Below are 23,582 nucleotides of genomic sequence, written 5' to 3'. Positions count from 1 at the left end.
GACAGGCTAGAGAGAGACAAAAGCTATCAGCTCCTACAAGCTAAAGAAAAGCCTGACCCAAAACCAGCACAAGGCTGTCAACCTAGAAAGCAACCAGGAGACCACAAAGACTTGACAGACAGCATCCCTTGTCCTTCTGTTGCAAGGAATTCTGGAGGGACTACCTGGATACCTGGAACTGGAAACACCACCTAGACAGACACATCTTGGTGCTGGAGAGCATGTGGCAGTAAAAACATGGATGCAAAGATCAGAAACCTCTTCTGCTTCACGTTTGATTTAAAGAAAAATCTCTCTCCCCTCCTGCGAGACCCAGCGCTGAGACTTGATAAACTGTTGCTGTAACATTGTAACACTCTGTTTTAGGATAGGTCTCATTACTTGAGAAGCCACACCAAAGAGTAAACGAAAATAATTTTTAAATCTTACCAAAATGTAAAGCAAAGCTGTACTGGAAAGTTAAGATTGAGACTCAGGATAACCAAGCCTTGTCTTTTTTTATACAAAATGATTTTAGGGTTTTGATGTTTACACTTACATTTCATCTACCTGCCCTATGTTAACTTCTTTAACAACTCTGTATTGAGTTTGTAATCAATAAAGAAACTTTGAATCTGTTTATCCACAAAAGAACACAAGGTAAAATTCTTGATGTGGCCCCGTACTTGTCTCTTTTACCTACTCTGACTGAAAATTCAAATCACCACCTATTTGCTTTTTAATAAGAACAAAATCAAGCACGGAAAAGATATAAACTCACGAGTAAGAGGAGGAAGTTTGGAGTGGGGGAGGGATGGGTGTGAAGTTCTGACCAAGGCGGGGAAGTGGGCAAAGGCTGCACACGAGCTCACCTCTTGGTGACTGTGGTGGAAGGCTTCTTTGCCCCAGTGACGGTAAAGCTCCAGGATGCCAATCAGGTCACCAATTGCTGTGACAATTGGCAAACACAGAACAGATTGGATACGGGTCCCCGACTCCAGTCCGGTACCTTTGGGAAATCGCTCATCCTAGAAAATGCAAATGCAATCTGATAAAATGTAATATCTGATAAAGCATTGACAGCAAAAACATACTGATGTTTTCCTCCTCCTCCTATCTGAGCAAATCTGCAGGAAAATCACAAAAGTCACTAAAACTCATGTCTCAGCATAATTTCTACACAGCAGTAAGACGTCTACTAAGAAATGTAATTTTGAAGTCTCAGCATCAATTTACATATACAGATAACCTTATTGATGTAAGGTCATCATTGCTGTGATGTTACACTCAGCTTTGAGTTTGTTTATATAATACTTTTTTCTCTATTCTCACAGGCAGAAAAGATGGCACTTTATTGCAAATGCCAGTCCAGATTAAATAAGAACCCAAACAAGCAACACTACCACTCCAACACCCTTCCCTCCAAAACACCCCAAAGAATTTGTAATCACAAAGCAGACTGCTCAGACCTCAGTCTTAAAGAGCAGGCAACAGTGCTTGAAAGAAAACAAAAATTGAAACTTGAGGCTAAGGCTTTAGGTTATACAGTTATAATCCTTAACCAACTCTTGCAGAGGAAAATGCATTCCCAAAAAAATTATGCATGAGATTAAGCATCTTCTTCCTTTTCTTACACATACTGAATAAACAGGTGCAAAAGACACAGAAACAAATGTTAAAATAACCCTACCAGCTGCTATATAAGGCCAAAATACATAACTTTCAATCCTCATAGAGAATGTTCAAGGCTTTATGGTTTCACTTCCCCATGCAGGACAGCTCAGGCAGACCTAAGAAAGCACTTGGGTGCTACAGTCAGTAAGGCAGTCAGCACCAAGTGCCAAGTGTGCAAGACCCACCTCGTTGCACATCAGCCCTTCAGTACCTGATTTATACCAGATGTTCCCTGCAGGCTGTGCTTAGGCAAGACAGACACCCCTTCAAGGCTGATCAAAATCTCTCACTTCTCAAAGAAAACAGCAAGTAATCTCTACCTTAATTACTAAGATGACAATCAATTTGAACAAATGACAGACAAAAGAGAGTGGGAGGCACTTTGAAACACGAGTCTTCTGCTTTCTCTTTTTAGTTCTGTCCTCCCACAAAAAAGGGCTGGCAAGTCTACCTGCATGCGCTTCCCTTTCACTGCTGAGAAGCTTCTAAAACCACACAAAGGCAAACCATCTCACCAAAATGAATCTTGCTGTTTGGCCAATGAATCACAAATATTAAAGCAACAAAAAAGTTCAAAACTCCTCCTCACTAACCCCATGACTTTAGTAAGAATGCAAAATCAAAATACAGAACTCTTGCATGTAAGGATATCATGATATTAATTGGAAATTACCTGTAAAAATTTAAACCCTTAATTTACTGAAAAAACATTCCAATACATAAAATCTTAATAGCCCAGAGTGTGTAGAAAGCACTGACTATTACAACAGGGAAAGCAGTTTCTGCCTTTTGGTTTTGTGGTTCTGTTTAAGTGTACTCACATTAGGCATCTGGTATATTTGCTTATAGCCCAGGTTTGCCCAACTAAGGTCATACCATTTTTAGCAAATAATTTTGTTGAAAGTAGAGACATCAATGTCCTTTTTTTTTTTTTTTTTTGCCACAGTATCCAAAATTGTTATTCTGTACTTGAAAAGATAGGAAACACTGAAGAGAGAATAAAATGTAAACTTCCTTGGAGCCCTCATAACCAAATAATCATAAAGTGCTCACACAAAGTACAGCTTAAAAACCAATTTCATAAAATACCATAGATGCAACTAAAGGATGAAGCGTTTAAAAAAAAAGAAAAAGGACAGACATACAGAGTGCCAAGAATTATCAGAATATCATCTCTGGAACTTCCAACTCATGTTACAGAAAAAAGGTTGACTTTTGATATCAGTTACATTACTGCACTTTTCATATAGATCCACTGATACTATCAGTATTCTAGCTTTACATTAGAGTATGCAGAGATAACAATCCTCACTAATAACCAGAATTATAACTGACATTCTTGTCAGTGTGAGCCCTGTATTAAAATTAAATCAAATTTTCAAATTTGATTGACTATATGAAAGTATTCTTGTTTGGGGTTAATATTTCAAGACCAAGAGGACAGGAGTTTTGATTGGTTGTTTTTTCTAAGTGACTGTGGTTCCATCATGTCCTTTACCTGACAACCAAAAAAAGGTAAACGAACCCAAACACAAAGTGAAAAAAACCCCAAAACTTTGAAACAAGAAATAAATGAAATATTCTGAAGTTATTCCATCAGCTAATCCAAACTCAGATTTACTTTCCTGGTATCAGGACAGATGTAAATGTATCATGAAACATACATCTCAATACACATTTCAGCATCAAAACATTCATTTTAAGAACATGCTGCAATATCTCAAGAAGAGAAAGCTTTTTACCCCCAGAATATCTTCTACTAACAACGTTTTTCTGGATCTGGCTACATAAGCAGATACAGTAGTGCCATGTGCAATGGGCCCTGCAGGAATGAGTCGTGGGTGTCCTTCTTTAGCTCCTGGTGGTGTAAATACACACAGACTCTAGTTAGAAAGAAAAAAAAAAAAGAGAAAGAAAGAAAAAAAAGGCAATTAGAAAGCATGATTACTTTTACAGTTATGTAGAACAGACTTCTACAGTTATGTAGAATAAAGTAGATAATGCAGAGAAACACGGCTTTTGACAATGAAAAGTAGTTGAATAAACTTCACTTAATTCTTCTGAAATGTTAGAAAACCTCACTCTAAAGTCATCCAGGCAACTCCTGGACAACTCCTGTTGTCCAGGAGTTGTCCAGGAGCACAGTGGATGACTTAAGTCAGTTATTATTTATATCAGGGTAGGATTGCATTTACTTTGAACACATAATACACAGCATACAAACTCACACAAGAAAACGTTACCTTGTAAGAAAAACATTACCTTAATTTTTTTTTATCTAGGATGCACTTATTTATAGCAATAGAAAATACTCAAAAAGTAGAGATAATATTTGAATTTCTTGTTATATAACACCAGAGATAGATGACAATGCCACACTACAATGTATTACTAACATTCCTCTTAAGAATGGCCACGGGTTGTGCTGCTGATTAATTTCCCTCTTAGAATTTGCTTTCATTAAGGCTGTAATCAGACAGGAACTGTTTCCTGGCATGGATTATTACAGGTAAAATTTGCATACAAAAATTCAGCACCTACTATCAGCTGTAGAAAATGAAATGATGATAAGAGGTGCATCCTCTCATAATTCTCCCTTATTTACAAACATGCATGGTCTGTGATAAAGAACTAGTACTAAACAATTCCAAAAAAGCCCCACTGAACTGTTCAGAAACTAAAGAGATGCAATATAATGCACCATATGAAGGTACTCCTGCAGTGATGAAGATTGCTTAGCTGTAATAGATTACCAGCATGCTGCAGGGAGAAAGTTGGGACTTTATGCTGAGGGGGAAAAATGGCCAATTAAAAGTATGAAATTCATAGGCAAAACAAGATTGAAGTCCATCCAAGAAGAATCAGTAGTCCAAAAATTAGGGTATTGGGTAAGCTCAAGAGAAAAACACTCAAAATTCTGACAGAATCACTGAGTACTTTTCTCTTAAGCAGAAAGTCAGTCCCAAAAAATTCACCAAGACAAGAAAGTGAGTTTTCCATCCAGTTATTTATTTGCTAATATGTGGTATAGATGAAAATTAAACTGTCTTAAAAATAATACGAAAATCAAGCTACCCAAAACTATTTTAGCACCGACAAGTGATTTTTTCAGTTGGAAGGAAAGCTGCTTCTTCCATGGACTAGCTGCTGAATATTCCCATTATTTGCTCCATTTTGATGTCGTGCATTACAGTACAAGCACAAGAAATCATAAAATTTTCTGTTTATTCTTATCCTAAACCTGAACCTTATTCTTCAAACCCATTTATGCTCACAACATCTTTGTGCGGCCGCTAGAAGTAAGATACACTTGAAAAGTCAGAATGATTACTTTCTATGTGAATTGCAAGAATGAAAGTAGGAAAAAAAAAAAGCAACATCCAAACCATCAGAAACTATCAAATCAATACATTGAATCTGCCAGAACAAGCCTACTCAATCTACCAGAATAAAAAGCTTCATTTACTCTTACTTGTTTATAATCTAATAAAGATACATATATTTTTTAAATAAAAATTTAGTTTCACAGCTGCTTGCCTTCATAAGCTTCAGTTCATGTTTTTACATGCACTTAAATAGAATGAAAAAGAACATTTTACATAACATAGCCAAAAAAAGCACACCATGATCTAAAAAAAAAAAAAAAAAAGTACATTATTCTAATAAAACTGAAGAAACCACAGATCTTTCTTTATTTAGATCAGTGTTCTGGTATAAAATATTTTTCAAAAAATAAAAAAGGTGGTAAAATATAAAGAGCATAGAAATACTGAAATACATATCATAGTCTGATCTGCTATACTATATGATTAAGATTTACTATTTAAAATACACTCTTATAATAGGAAAAGTAACACTGAAAAGGTGGCTTCTGTTTCAGAGTACTACAAATTGTAGAGATGCAACAGAATGTTAATAGTCTGATCAAAGTAGTCCAAGTAGTGGAATGAGTCAAAATCAACAGGACACCAGAGAGCAAAGCTGGTTTTGCTGAAGATGCCAAAGAATAACTCTTTTTATTCACACCTTCTTCTAAGTTTCAGATACACTTGATTATTTTTGTAAGCTATCAATGCATTACATTTAGCAAAGTAACTGTGCTACTTAAATTATGTGTATAAAATGTTCTTTTCACACCCATCTCCTGAGTCATGCCCAGCCCTAATCATAATACAATGAACAAATCTTTCTCTTCTCAGAAAGAGCTTCTCAAAACAAGAAAAAAAATGGAAGAAAACCAAGCAACCACTTGCACCAGAAAACAAAGAATTCACTTCTCCCACACCTTCAGTGGCCAAAAACATGTGCTGACATTATCAAGTACTGCCTGCTAAGGCTGCTTCCACCAGCACAGTCTTTCCTGTGTCCTTGTGCCTCATTTTGTCTGGCAAACCACTCTGTTGCTAACACAATGAAGTACTGCTGTGAACAAGTTTCCCTACACTGGAAAATGTTTGTGAACATTATTTTACTTCCAGCTTCTGCAAAAAAAGAGTTTTGCAGAAGCAACCCCATTCTGCTTCTAAGGAAAGTTGCAAACCTGTGGCTAAGGGGTCACTGACTGAGAAACTCTTCTAACTACCCAAAAGGTTCTAAATTTGCTACTGTTCCTCCTGACTGCAGAGGTAGAAATGACTGTGCAGAAGAATTGATAATCTTATCCTAACCATTCAGCACTATCAAAAAGAAAGTCAATTTTTCTCCTAACCATATATGAGCTGAAATCAATCCATAAGGTTCCACCATTCCACACTGACTTTATACATACACCAAATAAATTGCTGTGTTTGTGTGTTCCATATTTGATGAATTTAAATTTGAATGAGTTTAAATGTTTATTGCCAATTAATTATGTAGAAATGTCTCAAATAGAAGCCATCAATGGCAAGGTCAGCCAAACAAAACAAAGTAAACTGTGCTCTGCCCTGCTATGGCATGTTACTGAAATAATCTCCGAGACACCCCACAGACACAACTCTATGAGACTCTCTAAAATTAACACTGTCAAAAACCAGCAGGTTTCTCACATAACCTATCCAGCTCACTTTTTTTTTTCTCTTAAGAAAATACTTATGAAAAGTACTGCAGTAATGATAAAATTTGGAGGACACCTACTTTCTTCTAACTGTGAACTCCAGCATTCTTTTTATTTGCAAACCTACATCCCAATATTCTTTCACTAGCTCAAAAGGTAACTAGAATTGTTTCCATACAGACATCAAATATATTGCATACAGCTTCACAAGTAAATTAAATTAATAAATTTGGCCCTTTCAAATTAACTTGCATTTTCTCAGTTTATCTGAATATTTTAGTTCAAAAAAGACAGTTTGTGTTTCTGGTAATGATAATAAACAATGATTAATAATCAAAATAAGAAAGAAGTGGATCTTCATCCACAAGTTACCCAATATGTAGTCAATAAAAAAGGAAATATGAGAATATTAGGACCCCTGATTTCCCAAATACTATACTGATAACTCACAATGCAGAAAAAGGAGACAGCAGGATGTTTGTGCACTGCTCACAGACTCTTTTGCTGCTATCATCACCTTCAGTGAGGCTCTAAGTCAGTATCAGAAAGGGACAAACACAAATAGCTCTTTACTGATAATGCAGTTACTGTCTCTCTCCAGGCAAAGATAAGTACTAAAAGATAACTAGTGTAAAAAGAGCATTAAGTATCTCTTCTGCTGATGAGAGAGAAGGCAACCAAAAACTACCAAAATGACAAACATTGGCTTGGAGAGAGAATCCTTTGGAAGCTTCCAGGTTCAGGCATTCTGGCACCTGGCAGTCCACAGGACTCTGTAATTCCTAATTTTAACCTGTTTATCCTCCTCCCAGACAACGACAGAACCTCCTTTCCTACAGCAGTCTTAACTACCATATTAAAACTATTCTTCCAATAAGTTCCATATGGTGATGGACTTCTTTCCTTAAATGTAGTAAGCAGGGGAACGCTAAAGTTTGGCATCAATAACTTCTGCTAACTTGTTGAAACCCTAGAGTACATGAGGTTCTTTCCTTCCATCTGTGGCAGGACAGATTGCTCTGAGTGGGCCTAAAATCTTCAAAATTACTCCTCCCCTCCTTGTTTAGTCACTTAATTATTCACTTTTATAAAGTCCACAGCCAAAAAATCTCCTATTAATTTTGATGGATGTAACAGTGTGGTTTGGAATCCACTAACGACCTATCATGAACACAGAGATCAAGAGGTTCTTAAAAAAACAAACTGAAGCAAAGCAGAAAGTTCAAAATAAATTATGACCTTAACAAATGTTTAAACACTGGTGAACACAGACAAATGTTGCAAAATTCACCATTTCATTTTGCTGGCATTAGGCTATATAGTTGAATTCAACGATCTCAGAGTTTTTCCCAACTTAAAACATTCTATTGATTCTATTCTATGACCCATGTTTCTTAGGCACTCTAGGTATAGGCAACATATTGCTGTCTCTAATATCTTTTAAAAATACCAATGTATATACAAGCCTGCCAGTATACAGGAATGCAGAATGATGTACTGTAACTGTTTCTTGAGGGATATAAAGATGACAACATCCTCAATTCACAAATAAACTTGGCTTTCAGATACATAACAAGATCAGAATATACTCAATGAGCCATAATACCATGGTTTTGGTGCTCTTTCCTTGGTACTATGCACTCAGTCTAGTAAAATTATTAAGTAATTTATCTTTAATCTCTTACTGTGGCTGAAAAAGCCTTCTTTACTCTCCATTTCTAACAGCTAAGAGCACACACATGAACAAATACTCGTGTTTATCTTGTCATGCTGGCATCACTTGGCCCCATTATTGGTTTTTCTAGTGAAAATCTAATGCTTGACAGAGACAGCAGATTAAAATCCCAATAAAAGAAAATGTGAGGAGTAGCAGCAAGTCTCATAACACAATAGCATCCACAACACTTAACAGATATTTTTACAGCACTAAGTAAGAAAACTGCAGTTTTCAGTGATTTCCATCTTGGGCTCTTCTGATGAAGAAGACAACTACCAGTATAATTGATGCTCTTTTTCTAGTCACTGTTGGTATGCAGTTTGTTGGAATCCAGCTCAACACCAAATCCTATCTCACAAGAACTAGAAACCATTCAACTAACTACATAAAGTCAGGATTGTAATTAAACTGCCAACATGTATTCATCATCATCATCTTCATTATCATCATTTCACAAACAGTTATTTCTTCTTTTTGTGTAACTACTTATAACTAAGCAAATGACAATCATAAACCAATTTTTCTAAAATTTCCTTGCAGAATAGCAGTCTGGTTAAGAACCAGGTTTAATGATTAAAATGAAGGTTAAGTACACATATGACAAACATTCTGCTAACAAACTATTTTGGTGGTACAGGTGACTGGATCTTGATCTAGTTTATTCCTCAGCACAATCTGCTCATAAAACTGGTCCTAAATATGCTTCATGGGAAATCATTCAATATTCAACTGACATTAAATGAAAGCCTTCATACTAAAGCATCGCTATGTGATTTGATGCTTGGGGGAAAGAAAAAATTAAAGAGAAAATGGAAATTGATCAAGCTGATATTAAGTGAGTTTAATGGCCTCTGGTGCTCACATCTGTTTCTGTTCAATAACAGCAATAGATTTTTACTTTTGGTAAAGGACAACTTAAGACCACACAACCAAATGATAAAATTATCTGCAGATATTTACAAAGGCTGCATCCTAAGGCCTGGATTTTTAGCAAGAAAAAAACTCAGCATAATAGACAAAGATGACCAAAAAAAACAAACTAACATAATTAATCTGGAAATTATTCACAGCCAAACCCCTGGCAATTGTTATGTGGCATAGTTGAAGTAGGAGCCCAATACTACCATGCTAAAACCTTAAAGAGCTCTAGGCAATTGTGGGTTTAAGCACAAGTGCAGCAGTCTGACTGTATGAGGCACACAGGGATAAAAGAAGAAGAAAACACCAGCATCTAACACCATTGTTTATAAAACGATGTTGTTTCATTTGCAATATAGCACAGTGTATTAGAGGAGATTTGCAATTTTAAGCAGCATAGCACACACAAGTGTTGGATACTTGTGAAATGAAGATGGTGCACTTACACTTACTGTAGAACTTGGGTTTGGTTTGTTTTTCTTTTGGTTTCTTTTGGTTTTGGCAGGGGGATTGTGTGTTCACCCTTCTGAATAGTATCAATTTTTAACTGCACTTAACTCCTGGAAACTTTGCAGTTGATTTACACAAGAAAAACACCACGAGAGTTATAGAAGTTCACTGACACAGAAAACCAAGTTGACATGCCTCCCTACCATCCCTTCCATTTTAAGGCATGGTCAGCTAAGCATTTTTCTCTAAGACATTTGGCCGAGCAGATCCCAAACACTCCTCCAGGGATGAGGATCCCTGAGCTTGCACAAGCAACAGACTGTCATGCTTCATTACAGCCACAGCTGAGGAAGTTTTCCCAATGCCCAGTCAAGCACACTGCTTCTTGCCCTACACATCATAGGTATTGGAGATGGTTCCCTTCCTCTCTGCCTTATCCATGCATATCTCCACTCCTTAACTTTCTTCTCTTTAGACTAAGCAAAACCACTGCTTTTGTTTCCTGACCATTCTCTCTGCTCTCTCCTGAACTCACTTCAGCTTCGCCAATCCTGTTTTTTTTAAAGCACTGTGTTTAAATGTTTTATTCCATCTGGAGCTTCAGGAGTGGAGAGAGAAAAAGGAAAAATACACTATAGCTTGAGTTCTGTTTGTGCTACATACATAAGTGTACTTTTTAATACAGCAATGATCATTGCAGACTTATTTTTACCTTCAAATTCACTGAAAACCCTAGAATCTTTCTCAGAGTCATCAACTGCCCTACACAGACAGAGGCAATATGTGGAAAGCCAAGTACTTTCCTTAGCTGAAACATTGTCTGGTTTCTTCTGATCATTTTCTAAAGCCCATTTTGAAATCTGATCCGCTCCTACAAACATATCTGCAGTCCTATATTCTTTTTTTACCCATGCATTAGTGAATATATTAAGCAAAACCAGATACCTGGATAAATCTTTGCAGATTTATGCAAAACAACCTCCCATTCTCATAGTGAAACACAAACAACTGGACTCTGTCTAATTTTGTAGCACTTTCTGCATTTTGTCTATAGTATATACTGATGCATGCACAGGCTGGGGAATGAGATGCTGGAGAGCAGTGCCACAGAAAGGGACCTGGTCAATGGCAAGTTTAACCTGAGTCAGCAGCTCCCTGGCAGCCAGGAGGGCCAGCCCTGTCCTGGGGGGGGCATCAGGCACAGCATCACCAGCTGGGCAAGGGAGGGCATTGCCCTGCTCTGCTCTGAGCTGGGGCAGCCTCACCTCGAGTGCTGGGGGTAGTTGTGGGTGACACAATGTAAAAGACATTGAGCTCTAAGAGTGTCCAGAGCACAGCAACCAGGATGATGAAGAGCCTTGAGGAGCAGCTGTATGAGGAGCAGCTGAGGTCACTTGGTCTGTTCAGCCTGGAGAAGAGGAGACTGAGGGGGGACCTCACTGCAGTTACAGCTTCCTTGTGAGGAGGAGCAGGCACTGATCTCTGCTCTGTGGTGACCAGTGACAGGACTGAGGGAATGGCCTGAAGTTGTGGCAGGGGAGGTTTAGGTTTGATATTAGGAAAGGTTTCTTCACCCAGAGGGTGGCTGGGCACTGGAACAGCTCCCCAGGGAAGTGGTCTCAGCACCAGCCTGACAGAGCTCAGGACATTGCTCTCAGGCACAGGCCAGTTCTTGGGGTGTCCTGTGCAAGCCAGGAACTGGATTTCAGTGATCCTGATGGGTCCCTTCCAACTCACGATATTCTATCATACTATATTCATCATGAACACATTCCACAAGTCCACTTACCCAAAGACTAAATTAAACAAGACCAAAATTTCCCTAAAACACATTTTGGCAGTTATTTATTTTGTTCAGCTTGAAAATTTATTGACTCAAACTTAAACACTGTAACTAAACAAGAGCTTTCACTGTCTGTTGAGTATCACTACTCCCTGGCAAATAAGAAAGCAGCAGATTCTTCCACTTTAAATATAAAAAAACCCCATGGTCTTAGAAATGATTCAAGGATAAAGATCAAAGTTTCCTGAATTGACTTTCAACTAGAAGTATTTCACCTGGAAATAAATTTCAGAGAATATGTCCGTGCATTCAAAAACTGGAGACAGTTAGTAAGCAGTACACGTTTTTTCCTGTGTTCTTAATGATTCAAATCACCCACCTAACAAACTCACTAGGTGGCACTGCATACACATCAAGCACTAACCACTTTTGCCCAACCAGAAATTCAAGAATGGCTTAATAAAACACACCCTGAAGCACAGAGTACGTGCACATATTTGGGCTCTCGCATAATTATTTCTTACAATAAAGCTATTGGAAACTTCTGTCTGAAGCGAGGATAACCTGTGTGTCAACACAATTTGCAGTTTCAGGAACTAAGTAACACAAGATCAAGGAAAAGCTGCTTTAAAGGTATGTCTGCTAAATACAAAGTCATACATCTTTACTTAGGAATCACGGTGTAATCATAAGGAAAACAACTCATACAAGTAAGAACCATAAACAAGAAGTATCTGAAGAATTGATTAATGTAGTAGTACATTAAGAACTCTAACTGTGATTTTAGAAATAGTGCCTTGTAAAGATGTCAATTAATGAACTTAAATGCCTAGCTAGCATGATACTTAGACAATTGATTTACACACACAAAATCCAATATGAGGAATTCAGTAAATCCTTAAAGACATGTTTGAAGATGATAATTAAGATCATAACAGGAGAATTATGAACTGTACATTCATCCCCATAAGAAATAAAAAAGAAAATGTCCTTTGCCAGAGAGTTGGGAAACATTCCTGTTTGATTTGGAAGTGTTTCTGTTCTCCAGTATATAGTATTTGTAAAACAGCTGCTATGTACCTTAAGGAAAAATAACTTTATTTGCATAACTACACTAACCCATGGACAAAGATAATCCCTTAGATATGAAGAAAGTTCAAAAACCAGAGGCAGTATGGGCCCAGGTCTGTTCAGATTATGACCCTGATGAGGAAGCTTTATGGTTTTTAGCACAAGTACTTCTACATTCTAGCATACACTTAGCTCAGGCAGAACCAAATTCTGAAACACTGGGCAACTTCACAGGGAAGGAAGGAGCTGGGCATGCAAGAGGTGCTTACCTGCTAGAGGGCAATCATCTGAAAAGCAGAATTACCATCAGAGCATTCTCAGTTAGGACTGCACCGAGTGGTAATGCTTCCAAGCAATCTGAACATCCAGAAGGATGCTAAAATAACTGAACTATCCACACTGGAACCATTTTGGCAGCAATTCTAAGTAATACTTGCATAAAGAAATGCACTGGACTCTGCAATTGATGTGGCATCTTCTATTTCAAGCAAATTCACTCAAGTCAATATCCTGAAGGCATTCAACCTGAACTGTCAGCCAGAAGTTACTTAGTCCTTTTGCTGTTTTCCAACTCTAATATAGTATGTAAACTTCAATAGAGAGAAAGAAAATAAGGCTGTAAAGAAATCTTTTATATGGACAGCTATTTTTACAAACTAACTTTCGTGCCATTAAACTCCAAAGGATTTTTTTCTAAAGTATTGTCCTCCTTAAAAGGCAAGTGTATCATCTATGTTTTGCAAAAAGAAAGGGACTGGCTAATCTAGAGCTTTTCCTCAAACTAGATGAATTTTCTTTCAGTACTAATGTAATTTTCATGTAAAGAAAATTCTGCCTATATTAAATATGGCACCAAAGAATGATTTACTATGCACTCTTAATAATCCATAACAAAAGCAATTTATAACGATATGGCAATTTTCTTAAAATTAAGAAATAATAGCACAAAGTATGTGGTAATCATTTGCCAGTTTTCATTTTGCAAAAATTAAGCATTTTTGTAAAATAAAAATTATTTTATATCCTAATTAGAAACTCACTATTTATTCCAGGCTACAGGTAGTTAAGGATAACTCAAATTGCAAAAATGCTCCTTTGATGAGACCAAAATTCTCAAATCTGGATTAATTTAAACAAGCAAAAGTATACTTATATACATTTAAAGCAGGGTTATGAAATGGAGTTAGTGCTTTTGCTTCAGGTTTAGTCAAATTCCCTTACAGAATATAGTCAGAACACACACATCACCAAATATTAAAAAACCATTTGAAAGCAGTTAACTACTTGTTAATAGGATTCCTCCATTTTTACACACTCCCATCCCAAAACTTGATTCTCAAAACTATGTACACACACACACAGACACACACTCCTAGCTGGATAACAAGCAGATATTTTCTAAGCTAATGAACAAAAAGCCCAATGCCAAATTAGGGGAGTAGGGTCAGGGGGTGGCAGTGAGGGGAAGGGAAGGGTTTTGCCAAATTTGCAAAACTCAAGTCACATATCTAGCACCTAAATACTAAGTCTCCAAAAAGCAGAGACTATTCTTCAACACACAGCCATAGATATTCAGCAAATACTTCATCCAGGCTAATCAAAAGGTTTTTTTTTTTTTTTTCACTTTCAGCTTTAAGAATTAGCTCATTCCTGCTTTTGCTATGCAGAATCTTTTTGTTCCCATTTTAAAAGACCTTTAATAAAAATAAATAAAACCTCATTGCCAGTGCTTGCTGGGCAATGGCTAATCTCACTTGGATACATCTTTTAAATTAAATATTCAAGAGACAAAGGCTATCCAAATTAATTTACAATGACAATTTATTATAAGAAATAGGCTAATGCATTACCATTTAGTTACAAGAGTACAAACATGAATTTGGCCCAAAGCCCACTAAAGTGAATGGAAAATCTCACACTAACTTCAAAGGACTTGGGATCAGTCCCTATAATAACTACATGAAGAACATTCCATTTTGGGTTATGCAGCTACATAGCACTGGTTAATAAAGTCAATGTGTGTTTTTAGTGGTTGGAGCTTTTTTTTCAGGAAAGAGTTGTACTGGAATACTGGGAAGCAAATAGATTCATCTGCCTAATATGTGATTTAAAAAAAAAAAAAAAAAAAAAAAACTGAAGGTCATGTAGTACCCAGGCCCTCAGGGCATCAGAAGGCTGTGAGTAATCCCATATTATGCCACATTAATCTAATAGGAAAAACCTCACCATAGCAAGAATTCTCCTCGTCTCAAGCATTAAAATTAATTTTACTGTAATCTTTTACAAAGCATTTAGAGATGAGCATGCCCAGCTGGCAGGCACTCACTGCCACCAAAGCTGGCCAGTGCTGTGCATTTGGGATGAAGGCATGAAGCCTGAAATTCCTGCAGGTTCCTGCCTCTGGCAGCAGGAGGGAGATTTTCAGTGATTGCTTGTATCACCCCTACCCATGACAATGAATGCTGTCACCTACTAATGAGAACCAGAGATGGCATTCAAAATGATGAACAACACGTTTCTTAAATTATACCTCTTGGTGAAAGAGTTATTTAAAAATATATGCTGTTTATATGCTTAACACAAGCCATTAAGGGAAAAAGAAATTCTGAATAACAAAGTGGGTTATCTTTATTATGTGAAACAGTTATATCACAAAAAATGCAAAACTTCATTTCCATTTATTATAGGAAATTTCTGTATGGGCTTTCTTCCACATCAACTTACTTGCAGGTTTCTACATCTTCAATTCTGTTTCCACTACTTCAAAAAAGTAATTTTTACAGTTTTTTTTTTTTTTTACTTCAAATATTGCACAAAGAGCAAAGGAAATTGGCTAATGGACTGTAAAAGAATAAGCTAATAAAACTGGCTGTTTAAAGTAAGGAAAAATACAATGAGAAAAAATATTTTCCTCTCTAATCACTGCTTGTTTCTTGAACCAATGAAAGACATAAAATTTCTGACAAATTCTGATTCCTAATTTGAGGGAACTGACTGAAGTACTACAATGAATTTCCTCCTGATAGCCATTCAAAATAACTACAGAGTCTTGTATCGTGCTAACTGTACAAATCAAACTGGATAGAAAAAGATGCAAGGTATTCTAACATTCAAATAGCAAAAGAAGAACTACTGGACTCGCTGTTGTTTGAATTATTACATCAGAAAATAATTGAATTCATAAATTTTAAATGTATAATTTATTTTATGCCAACCAGAACCTACATCTGAAATCTACATTACCTCACTATCGAGTTGCAGCTGACAATTAATATTTAAAAAAACAGGGAGATAACTAGATGCAAAGAAAAGGCTACGCAGACATTAAATCCAAGTAAAGTTTTGTGTTTCTTAAAGACAACTTATAATAGGGTTAAATCACAAGTTAATCTTCCAGAGTCAGAGAAACAATAGCATTGCTGCCAAATCTTTTAAAAAACCAACAAAAACCCCAAGGATCTAAATACAGAGAATATATTTTCATTACCACTATTATTATATTAGAAAACATACTTGTGAACATACAGAAAAGCAGCATTTTAACCCAGTATACTTACATTATTGCATTCTCCCAGGAAATATAGTGCAAATCCATCAGCTTTTGTAGCTGTCAAAGCAATAACAAAAGAAATAATTGTACTCACAGGGATAAATCAAACTTAGGCAACATCTTTGAGGTGAAATCACAGATTCAATTCCACTTAGGACAAATATCTACCATTCACAAGGGTAAGGTCTTCTGCTGTGTCTCCTAAAACTTCCAAGAGTCTCTAAAGTTAGAGGTTCTTGCTTTCTTTATTGCTATTTAAGCATTTTAAAAGATAATTAGAAAAAACTTCTTTATACATCTATACTCCAAGGCCTAATGTCTGTAAAAGCAAATTAATTCATACAATAGAAGTAACATTAAAAATGTATTTACAATATAATCTGCCAGATAACACTACAATTTCTATGAGTAAAACAAATGCCAATTGTAAATGTTAAGCTACATTTGTCCTTGCCTTAAGAGAGAAAATCATGGGAAAATGAGGAGTTACAAGTACTGCTATAAAAACGTGTTTCCAAACAAGCTGCTTCTATTTTCTGCACCTAGCCCATATTAAAAATAGTGACACTCACTATTTTTTTAAGAAAGTTTATACTTTATAAATTTCTGTCAGATTCAGAGTGTGGTATGAAACAGGGTAAAGTCAAGTTCCTTAAACTCTCAAAAGTTTAGAGTCAACCAACCACCATAACTTATCCTCAAAATCAGAACAGTATATAGCAGAAAATGTTTTTCAGCCTGCTTTACGCAACAGGCTTGGATCATGTGTCTTTCCAAAAGTTAATACACATTCTAAAAAGAGAGTAAAAAGACATATCTGATACCTATTGTTTTATGAATGAACTCAAAAATCTTTTTAGTACATTTCAGTGGAAAACACTTTATTTGTGTGCAATCAAATCAAAGGGCTTTCTTAATTTCTTTGACAAAAGGAAAAAAGTTCCACTGTGTAGTTACTTGCTCGTTGTCAACTGTGCAGCATTGTGAAGAGTTTAGGGCACAGTAATTTGCATTCAGATTTTAAATCCTTCAGCTGTAGTACCTAGGTATATTGACCTACAAGGCAAATGAGTACTGTAAAGGAAATAATATATAAAAAACCCTCTCATCTGCTATTCAGTACAAAAATTGTACTACCTAAGCACTCTGTATGGTCCAGTCTCACTTGCTGTTTATTAACAAATTACTTTTGCTGTGAGTTGGATGTCAATATAAAAAATAACTGCCTAAACAAAATCAGCAGATTTTGCAGAGAAAAGGTTCTTTTAAAACATCATATATATAAACCAGAATTATGAAGTAGCTGGGACAGTAAAACGTTTCTAAAGAGCTTATTGATATCTACTGTGACATTTCCTATTGAAGTCTGAGTACATCCACTCTGGCTAAAAAGAAGACAAATTACATTTGTATTGTTATTGAGAGTGTTTTGTTTGGTTTTAATTTTTAACTTTTGATCATATGCAGTATTTTCTTACCACAAAATTTACTTACATCAGATAGAAAAAAAATAGTTAAACAACTGAGTTTCAGATCACGCAAAAGATATGCCTTCTTCCAGAAGCATTTCAATTGTTTCAAAAGGAATTTAAGTATGCAGTGACATTAGTGATAGATTTTTTTTTCCTTCTTTCACTATTGAAATTGCAACACCATCATCACCAGAATGGTTGATTCTTTGGTTCACTTAACATGAGACTCTAATATCACAATTGGATACGCAATTCTCTCCACAGATGAAATTCACTTCAGTGCAGCCAGGGATTCACTGAGGGACAGAAGGTGAAGTAAGTTCACACTGAGAACATCCAATGGGAACACTGTTATCCCTAAGTACCTGTCTTTATTAATTAAACCACGTAAGAAATGTGCTGTGCACTGATGCTGAGTAACAGCTCAGAGACATCTGATTCTCCTTCTTACCTATTTTAATGATGCTGCTCAGCTCATACAGAAGCAGTTGGTTATCTCCTCCTGTATCCAGGCGCTGCTCTATGTAGCTGTTTAATTCGTACACTACGCCTTGCATATTCGTATCCTGGTACTATGGAAGCAAAGATGAGAAGAACATTTTAGAATAACTGACATGAATTTTGCAGGTTAGAAACATACAAATTCATTAAAAATAATATGTTAAGATTTCAGTACTGAGCCAAGTAGAGCTGTCCTAATCCAGCTGCCTGAAGAGCAAGGACACTGCTAAGCAAGAGGCACAGCGCTCCACCCTCTGTTCATTAAACATTTGTTCAAAACACATTGAGAACATCACTGAACAATTAATAATCACCTAAACTGAGCCAGGGTCATGGACAATGTCTAAAGAAAATGAGAGACATGACAATTATCAAGTAAGTAGACTGCCACCATTGAGTCAGAGATGACACGGACTCCAAAAGCACTCAAAAGGGTAATTCACTTTGTTAGGAAACCCATTCCTTTTTATACTCTAGTTCACTACAGGTGGACATGATTGGTCCTTTAATCAAACACCATCACCATTGGTTAATTAAAAAACCACCCATCTGTAAACAACCTTATGGGCAAAACAGCTCATCACAAAACACCTGTGGATTGTTTACAATTCTTTCTCTCCAGCTCCCTCAGACCAATTCATGAGAATGCTTATCTAGCTTTCTCTCTCTCTCTGACCAGACTATTACATCCACAGTAAACTTCAACTCCTTCATTTTAAGCTCCTAGTCCACCAGGAAAGGAAGCAAGCAACTGCCTTAGCTAGCATCTTCCACCTCAGATTCATGTGCCAAATGACAGAATGTGCCAAGCACCACAGCTTTCAGGTGGTGGTAGCTCAGGAAGCTCAGCCTTTTAAATACAGAAGCAATTAACATCAACCAAGTGAAGGACAAAAATCACAAGTCAAAATCATGCCAGCCACTGTGGCTTCACAGGCATTTGTTTCAACTGATGATGGCAGACACAAATCAAATCTGCTGGCAGATTACAAATCAGTTTGGATATTTAGATGGAAGCCATGGGGTGCTGATTGCTGGTATGATGGAACAGCATGATATGGTTAAAATCTCACAGGAAAGGAGATGCAGCCTCCCTTCAGGGGCCCAGCTGCATTTGTTTATCCATTTCCCAAGTTCTGAAGGGCTGTTAAAAACAGCACTAAATGTGTATGTGTAGCATGACAGCATCACAAGCAATAATTTCACAGGAAGCAATACTTGGCACTAAGCAAAGATTCATTACCCTGCCCAAAACTGGTAATGTGGAAACTGAATAAAGTAATATGGTCAATTACTTACTGAACTCCATGATGCAGTAAATTACATTGCTTAAACTAAAAATTAAGCTGGTGATATTTAAACAAAATAATGTTGCTTGAAAGACTAAGGCTTACTCTTCTGCTCATTCATACTTCAGAGCCAAGTTTAATATAGATCAGACTAATATAAACTACAATGGAAAATACCATAAATGTTCAGAGTATCACAGTCTAGCCCACTACCACTCCAACGTTTATATGCATATGTGTAACTGCTCAATATCTTCTCTGCCTGTAAATGTAGGTAAACCTCTACATGTGACACTTACAGATGGATTAAGCACATAACTTACATGATATATTTCATTATCTGACTTTTACACCCCCTCTTATTTTCATGCATAAAACAGACTATGTCAGGAATACAGAGCATGTAAAGATATATACTTAGGATGCATTTTGATGCTTCTTGTCAAAAAACCCAAAAAGCTACACAAACAAAAAAATTTAAAAGTGTTTGCTGGATAATATCAATTCCCAGTTTCTTTAAATTCAGCAGATCTTAATCTTGACTTTAAAATGGATCCTGAGAATATACAATCTTTGCCATGACCTCTTCTTAATCCATTAATCTACTGCTCCACATGGACATATTAGAACATTTAAGTCCTAGGCTGTCCAAATATTCTCAATGTGTAACAAACCTGACACTTCATAATTCCTTCTGTAAAATGATGCGATGGTTATACATTTTGACAGCAATGTAAGGTCACACTGCATAAATGCATAAACTACTGCAGGTCTTGAGTTTACAATACAGCATGCCACCGCCAATATTAGCACCATATGGCAGCTGGCTTCCACTGCCTGCCCTCTGCTGTGTCCCATATTTACTCCCATATGATTATTATTCAAAGGGAGAAAACAATAGCATAGTTTCATGCAAGTAGAGCTTTTATACTTACAATCTGTAGCCATAAGTAGCCGTAAAGCAGGAAAATGGTGAACAAGAGTCTACACTATTCAGATGTCCTAACCCCAGCCTGCAAAAGTATGTGTAGCCACATACCCTAGAGCAACAACAGCTAATCAAGCACACATGCACTTTATCATGTGGAAAAATGCCTTCTCAGAACTTGGAAATGAATACACATCTTTTCGCCTGTGACGCACAGTCAGGATTTAAATCAAATCCTCAAAGGTTAAAGCTAATACGTTAAGAGAACGCATCATCAAAATGAGCCACGGCGGAATAGCTGCTTTCCCTCTAATCAAGCAGCAGTTCAACATGCATAGTAATTATATAACAGCCATGTGCCCTTTATCCTCACCTCTGCCACCGATGCTTGCAAATGTTTGGTAAGCAGGGCAAAGCCTTGCCCGCACCCGTGTCACACAAGAGACGGCAGCTGCGTAATGCCAGCCACTGTTACATGGCACCCGTCTGGTACTGACCATCTGCACACCCACAGCTGCCCAGATGAGTACAGCTTGTCCAGATGCACAATTAAGTAATTCTTGATCAATCATCAACAAAGATTCACTCCGTCACTCTGCGAAATGGTCTTTCTTTCATTACAGTTTTTTTATTACGTTCTAGGCGTTTTAGATTGGATAACCATAATTACATTTGGTTGAATAGCCACAACAGTCTTTATGAAACCAGGTATTTAAACACTGAGTAAGTCCTCAGGAAACTCTGGTACAAGCACTTCCCAATGTGGTTGCTAACAAAGACTTGTGCATATTTGGTGTAAAACTTACTTTGAGAAAGCAACTCCTCAAAAAACTTCAACATACTTGGTGGAAAAGGAGTGTTTATTACATATATACATTGTTATATGGAGTAAGTAGAGTTTCTTAGTTTGCAATTTAAACTTTATTAATACACATTGACTTTTTCCCTAATTCATTTTTTCCATTGCTGATTTCCTTCTATTAAAGATTCAGCGTCTATCAAGTTTTTTGATATATTTACTGTAAAGATCTGAATTTCAATGACATTACATAAAATAATTCAATTAGACTCAAAACTAGTTTAGCACTATCATACCAGCATAATATTTCTAGTAGCTGTATATATTTTAAAGCTATGAAAATTGACTAACAATTAAGAAGGAAAATTGTGTTATAAATATTCATAATAAAATTCATAAATATAAAATAAGGTCGTTTTTACAGGATTTATGTAAAAATATTTATATGGTTCTTAGTTTTTAGAATATTTCAGTGCAAGAGAAGACAACAACCCATGACAGGTGACTTAGAATTGTTTTGTGCCTTAGAACCAAACAGGGAGGCTAGGAACATAAACAGTAAAGGAGACACTTTAATACTGTAGAGTAAGATGAATTTTAACTATTCATTCTAAACAATTCAGACACATGAATAAACTAATATTCAAGTACACAATATAGTAAAAAAAAACCCAAAAACTGAAATGAAGATTATTTCCGTGCTTTGATGCTCATAGGGCAGCTGTGCCACAGGTTTTTTATGCTTTTTCAGGAAAGAAAAAGTCCCTTTGCTGCAACAAAAAGCCTTCATTAATACAACAGTTGTATCCAATTGCAAGGCACTCTAGAGGTGTCACAGGGGCCCACACTGTGGACAGATGGAGGAGAACTTGAAACTGAGGACATATATTCAATCAAAGACAAGTAAGCAGGCCAAAAAAGAAAAAAAAATAAAAAAAAAAACAAAAACAAACCAAAGAGAAACATCTCAAACAATACAGTATTATTAAAAAAAAAAAAACCTCACCAAAACCACAAAATCACAAACAAACAAACAAACCACAAAACAGCAACAAAAATAGCCCCAAAAACCTAACAACAAACACACTTTATGAGATCAAAATGACATTATTAGGAAAGAAAAAAATTAACTCAGCTGTCCAGGTAAGAAGGAATTCCTGGACCAGGAACAGAATCTTTTGGGGCAAACAGAGCTTCTTGTAAGGAAGCTCAGTTCTTCAACAGTGTGAAATCACTAAGAATAAAGGATGTACATAGGCCAGGGTCATTGTACATAGACCCAGGAGTTTAAAACACCCATGCTCTATCTGGTGACATCAGTTAATATTTTAGATAACCAGCTTGTTAAAACCACCCAAATTAAACTGTCAATGGCAGCATCAAAGCTGGCAGATAATGAATTCAAGTAATTCTGTGCAACATTTTACACAAAAGAATGTCCTTAGGCAGGGACTGGATTTCACCCAAGGTTCTTCAGTCATCTTTAAAACTGACAGCTCCTCTCCTCTCTATCAGGACACTACAGAATATACCCCAGCTGCTGAACCAAAAACAAACAAAATCTCCTCATAAACTTCCAGCCAGCACGAGTTTTCTTTCCTATAAAACTGTAGTCTTGGCAACAGAAGTCATCAGGGAAAGAATTTTAAAATTAACTAAAAAAACCCTTCAAATAAAAAAAAGAACAATTGTTTGAACTCTTATTGGTCTGAATTAACTTAACTATTGTTTGAGATGTCAGTCCAAAATATTTCATGCTAGGTATTTTCATACTTGACCAGAAGTATAAAATGACAGGTCTTAGATACCTAAGTTCTCAGTGCTATTGATACTTGCGTTATAAAAACAATTTCCCAAAAGCAACACTTCTGTACTTCTCAAAGAAAAAAAATAAATTGTTGTCACAAAAATAAGTAAATAAACTAAAATGTTTTTAGAGACTTGCTCTATATAATTTTCCAGTTGCATTCATAACTCATCTTCTGGAAAGAAAGTCAATACTCAATTACTTGTATCTTTTCTAAAGAAATACTATATGTCTTTTAAGAATTTTGGCCCTATTACTTTATTTACCAACATACTAAGTTGTTTTTTTAAACAGAAGAATATTCTTCTACATTTCCGTCTTTTTTTTTTCCCCCCCTCACAAAGGAATGCATAACTAGAAATGAACATATTGGTGACTAAATCCAGTCCCTTGAAGACAAAGGCAGCCAGCCCTGCAGGAGACATTTGGTTTAAAATTACTTAAAATATTCATTCCATGTGTCACTACACTTTATCACAATTTGTATTCAGACATCTAGAGTAGAAACAAAGGCCAGACCTGTATCACAATAATCACCTACGTTTTTTAAATGTAAGGACTCAGTTTAGCTTAGTTATAGTAATGTTATTGCACTTCTGATGACCAGTG

At 36.3% G+C, this 23,582-nt stretch overlaps 1 protein-coding gene across 1 annotated transcript in view; it reads right to left on the bottom strand.

Annotated features, from left to right (window-relative positions):
• Window positions 1–23,582, bottom strand: part of PDE10A (phosphodiesterase 10A) — a 168,038-nt gene that overhangs the window by 39,616 nt on the left and 104,840 nt on the right. The window contains exons 4-7 of the mRNA XM_030236088.2: window positions 18,101–18,221; window positions 16,185–16,234; window positions 3,396–3,536; window positions 852–1,007 (exon numbers count right to left, since the gene is read on the bottom strand). Of these exons, the coding sequence (XP_030091948.1) occupies window positions 852–1,007; window positions 3,396–3,536; window positions 16,185–16,234; window positions 18,101–18,221 (468 nt within the window). The remainder of the gene's footprint in view (window positions 1–851; window positions 1,008–3,395; window positions 3,537–16,184; window positions 16,235–18,100; window positions 18,222–23,582) is intronic.

The sequence above is a fragment of the Serinus canaria genome, chromosome 3 (assembly GCF_022539315.1).
Source record: "Serinus canaria isolate serCan28SL12 chromosome 3, serCan2020, whole genome shotgun sequence".
Lineage (NCBI taxonomy): Eukaryota > Metazoa > Chordata > Aves > Passeriformes > Fringillidae > Serinus > Serinus canaria.
The sequence above is the reverse complement of the archived record's forward strand: the minus strand, read 5'-3'. Positions and strand labels throughout refer to the sequence as shown.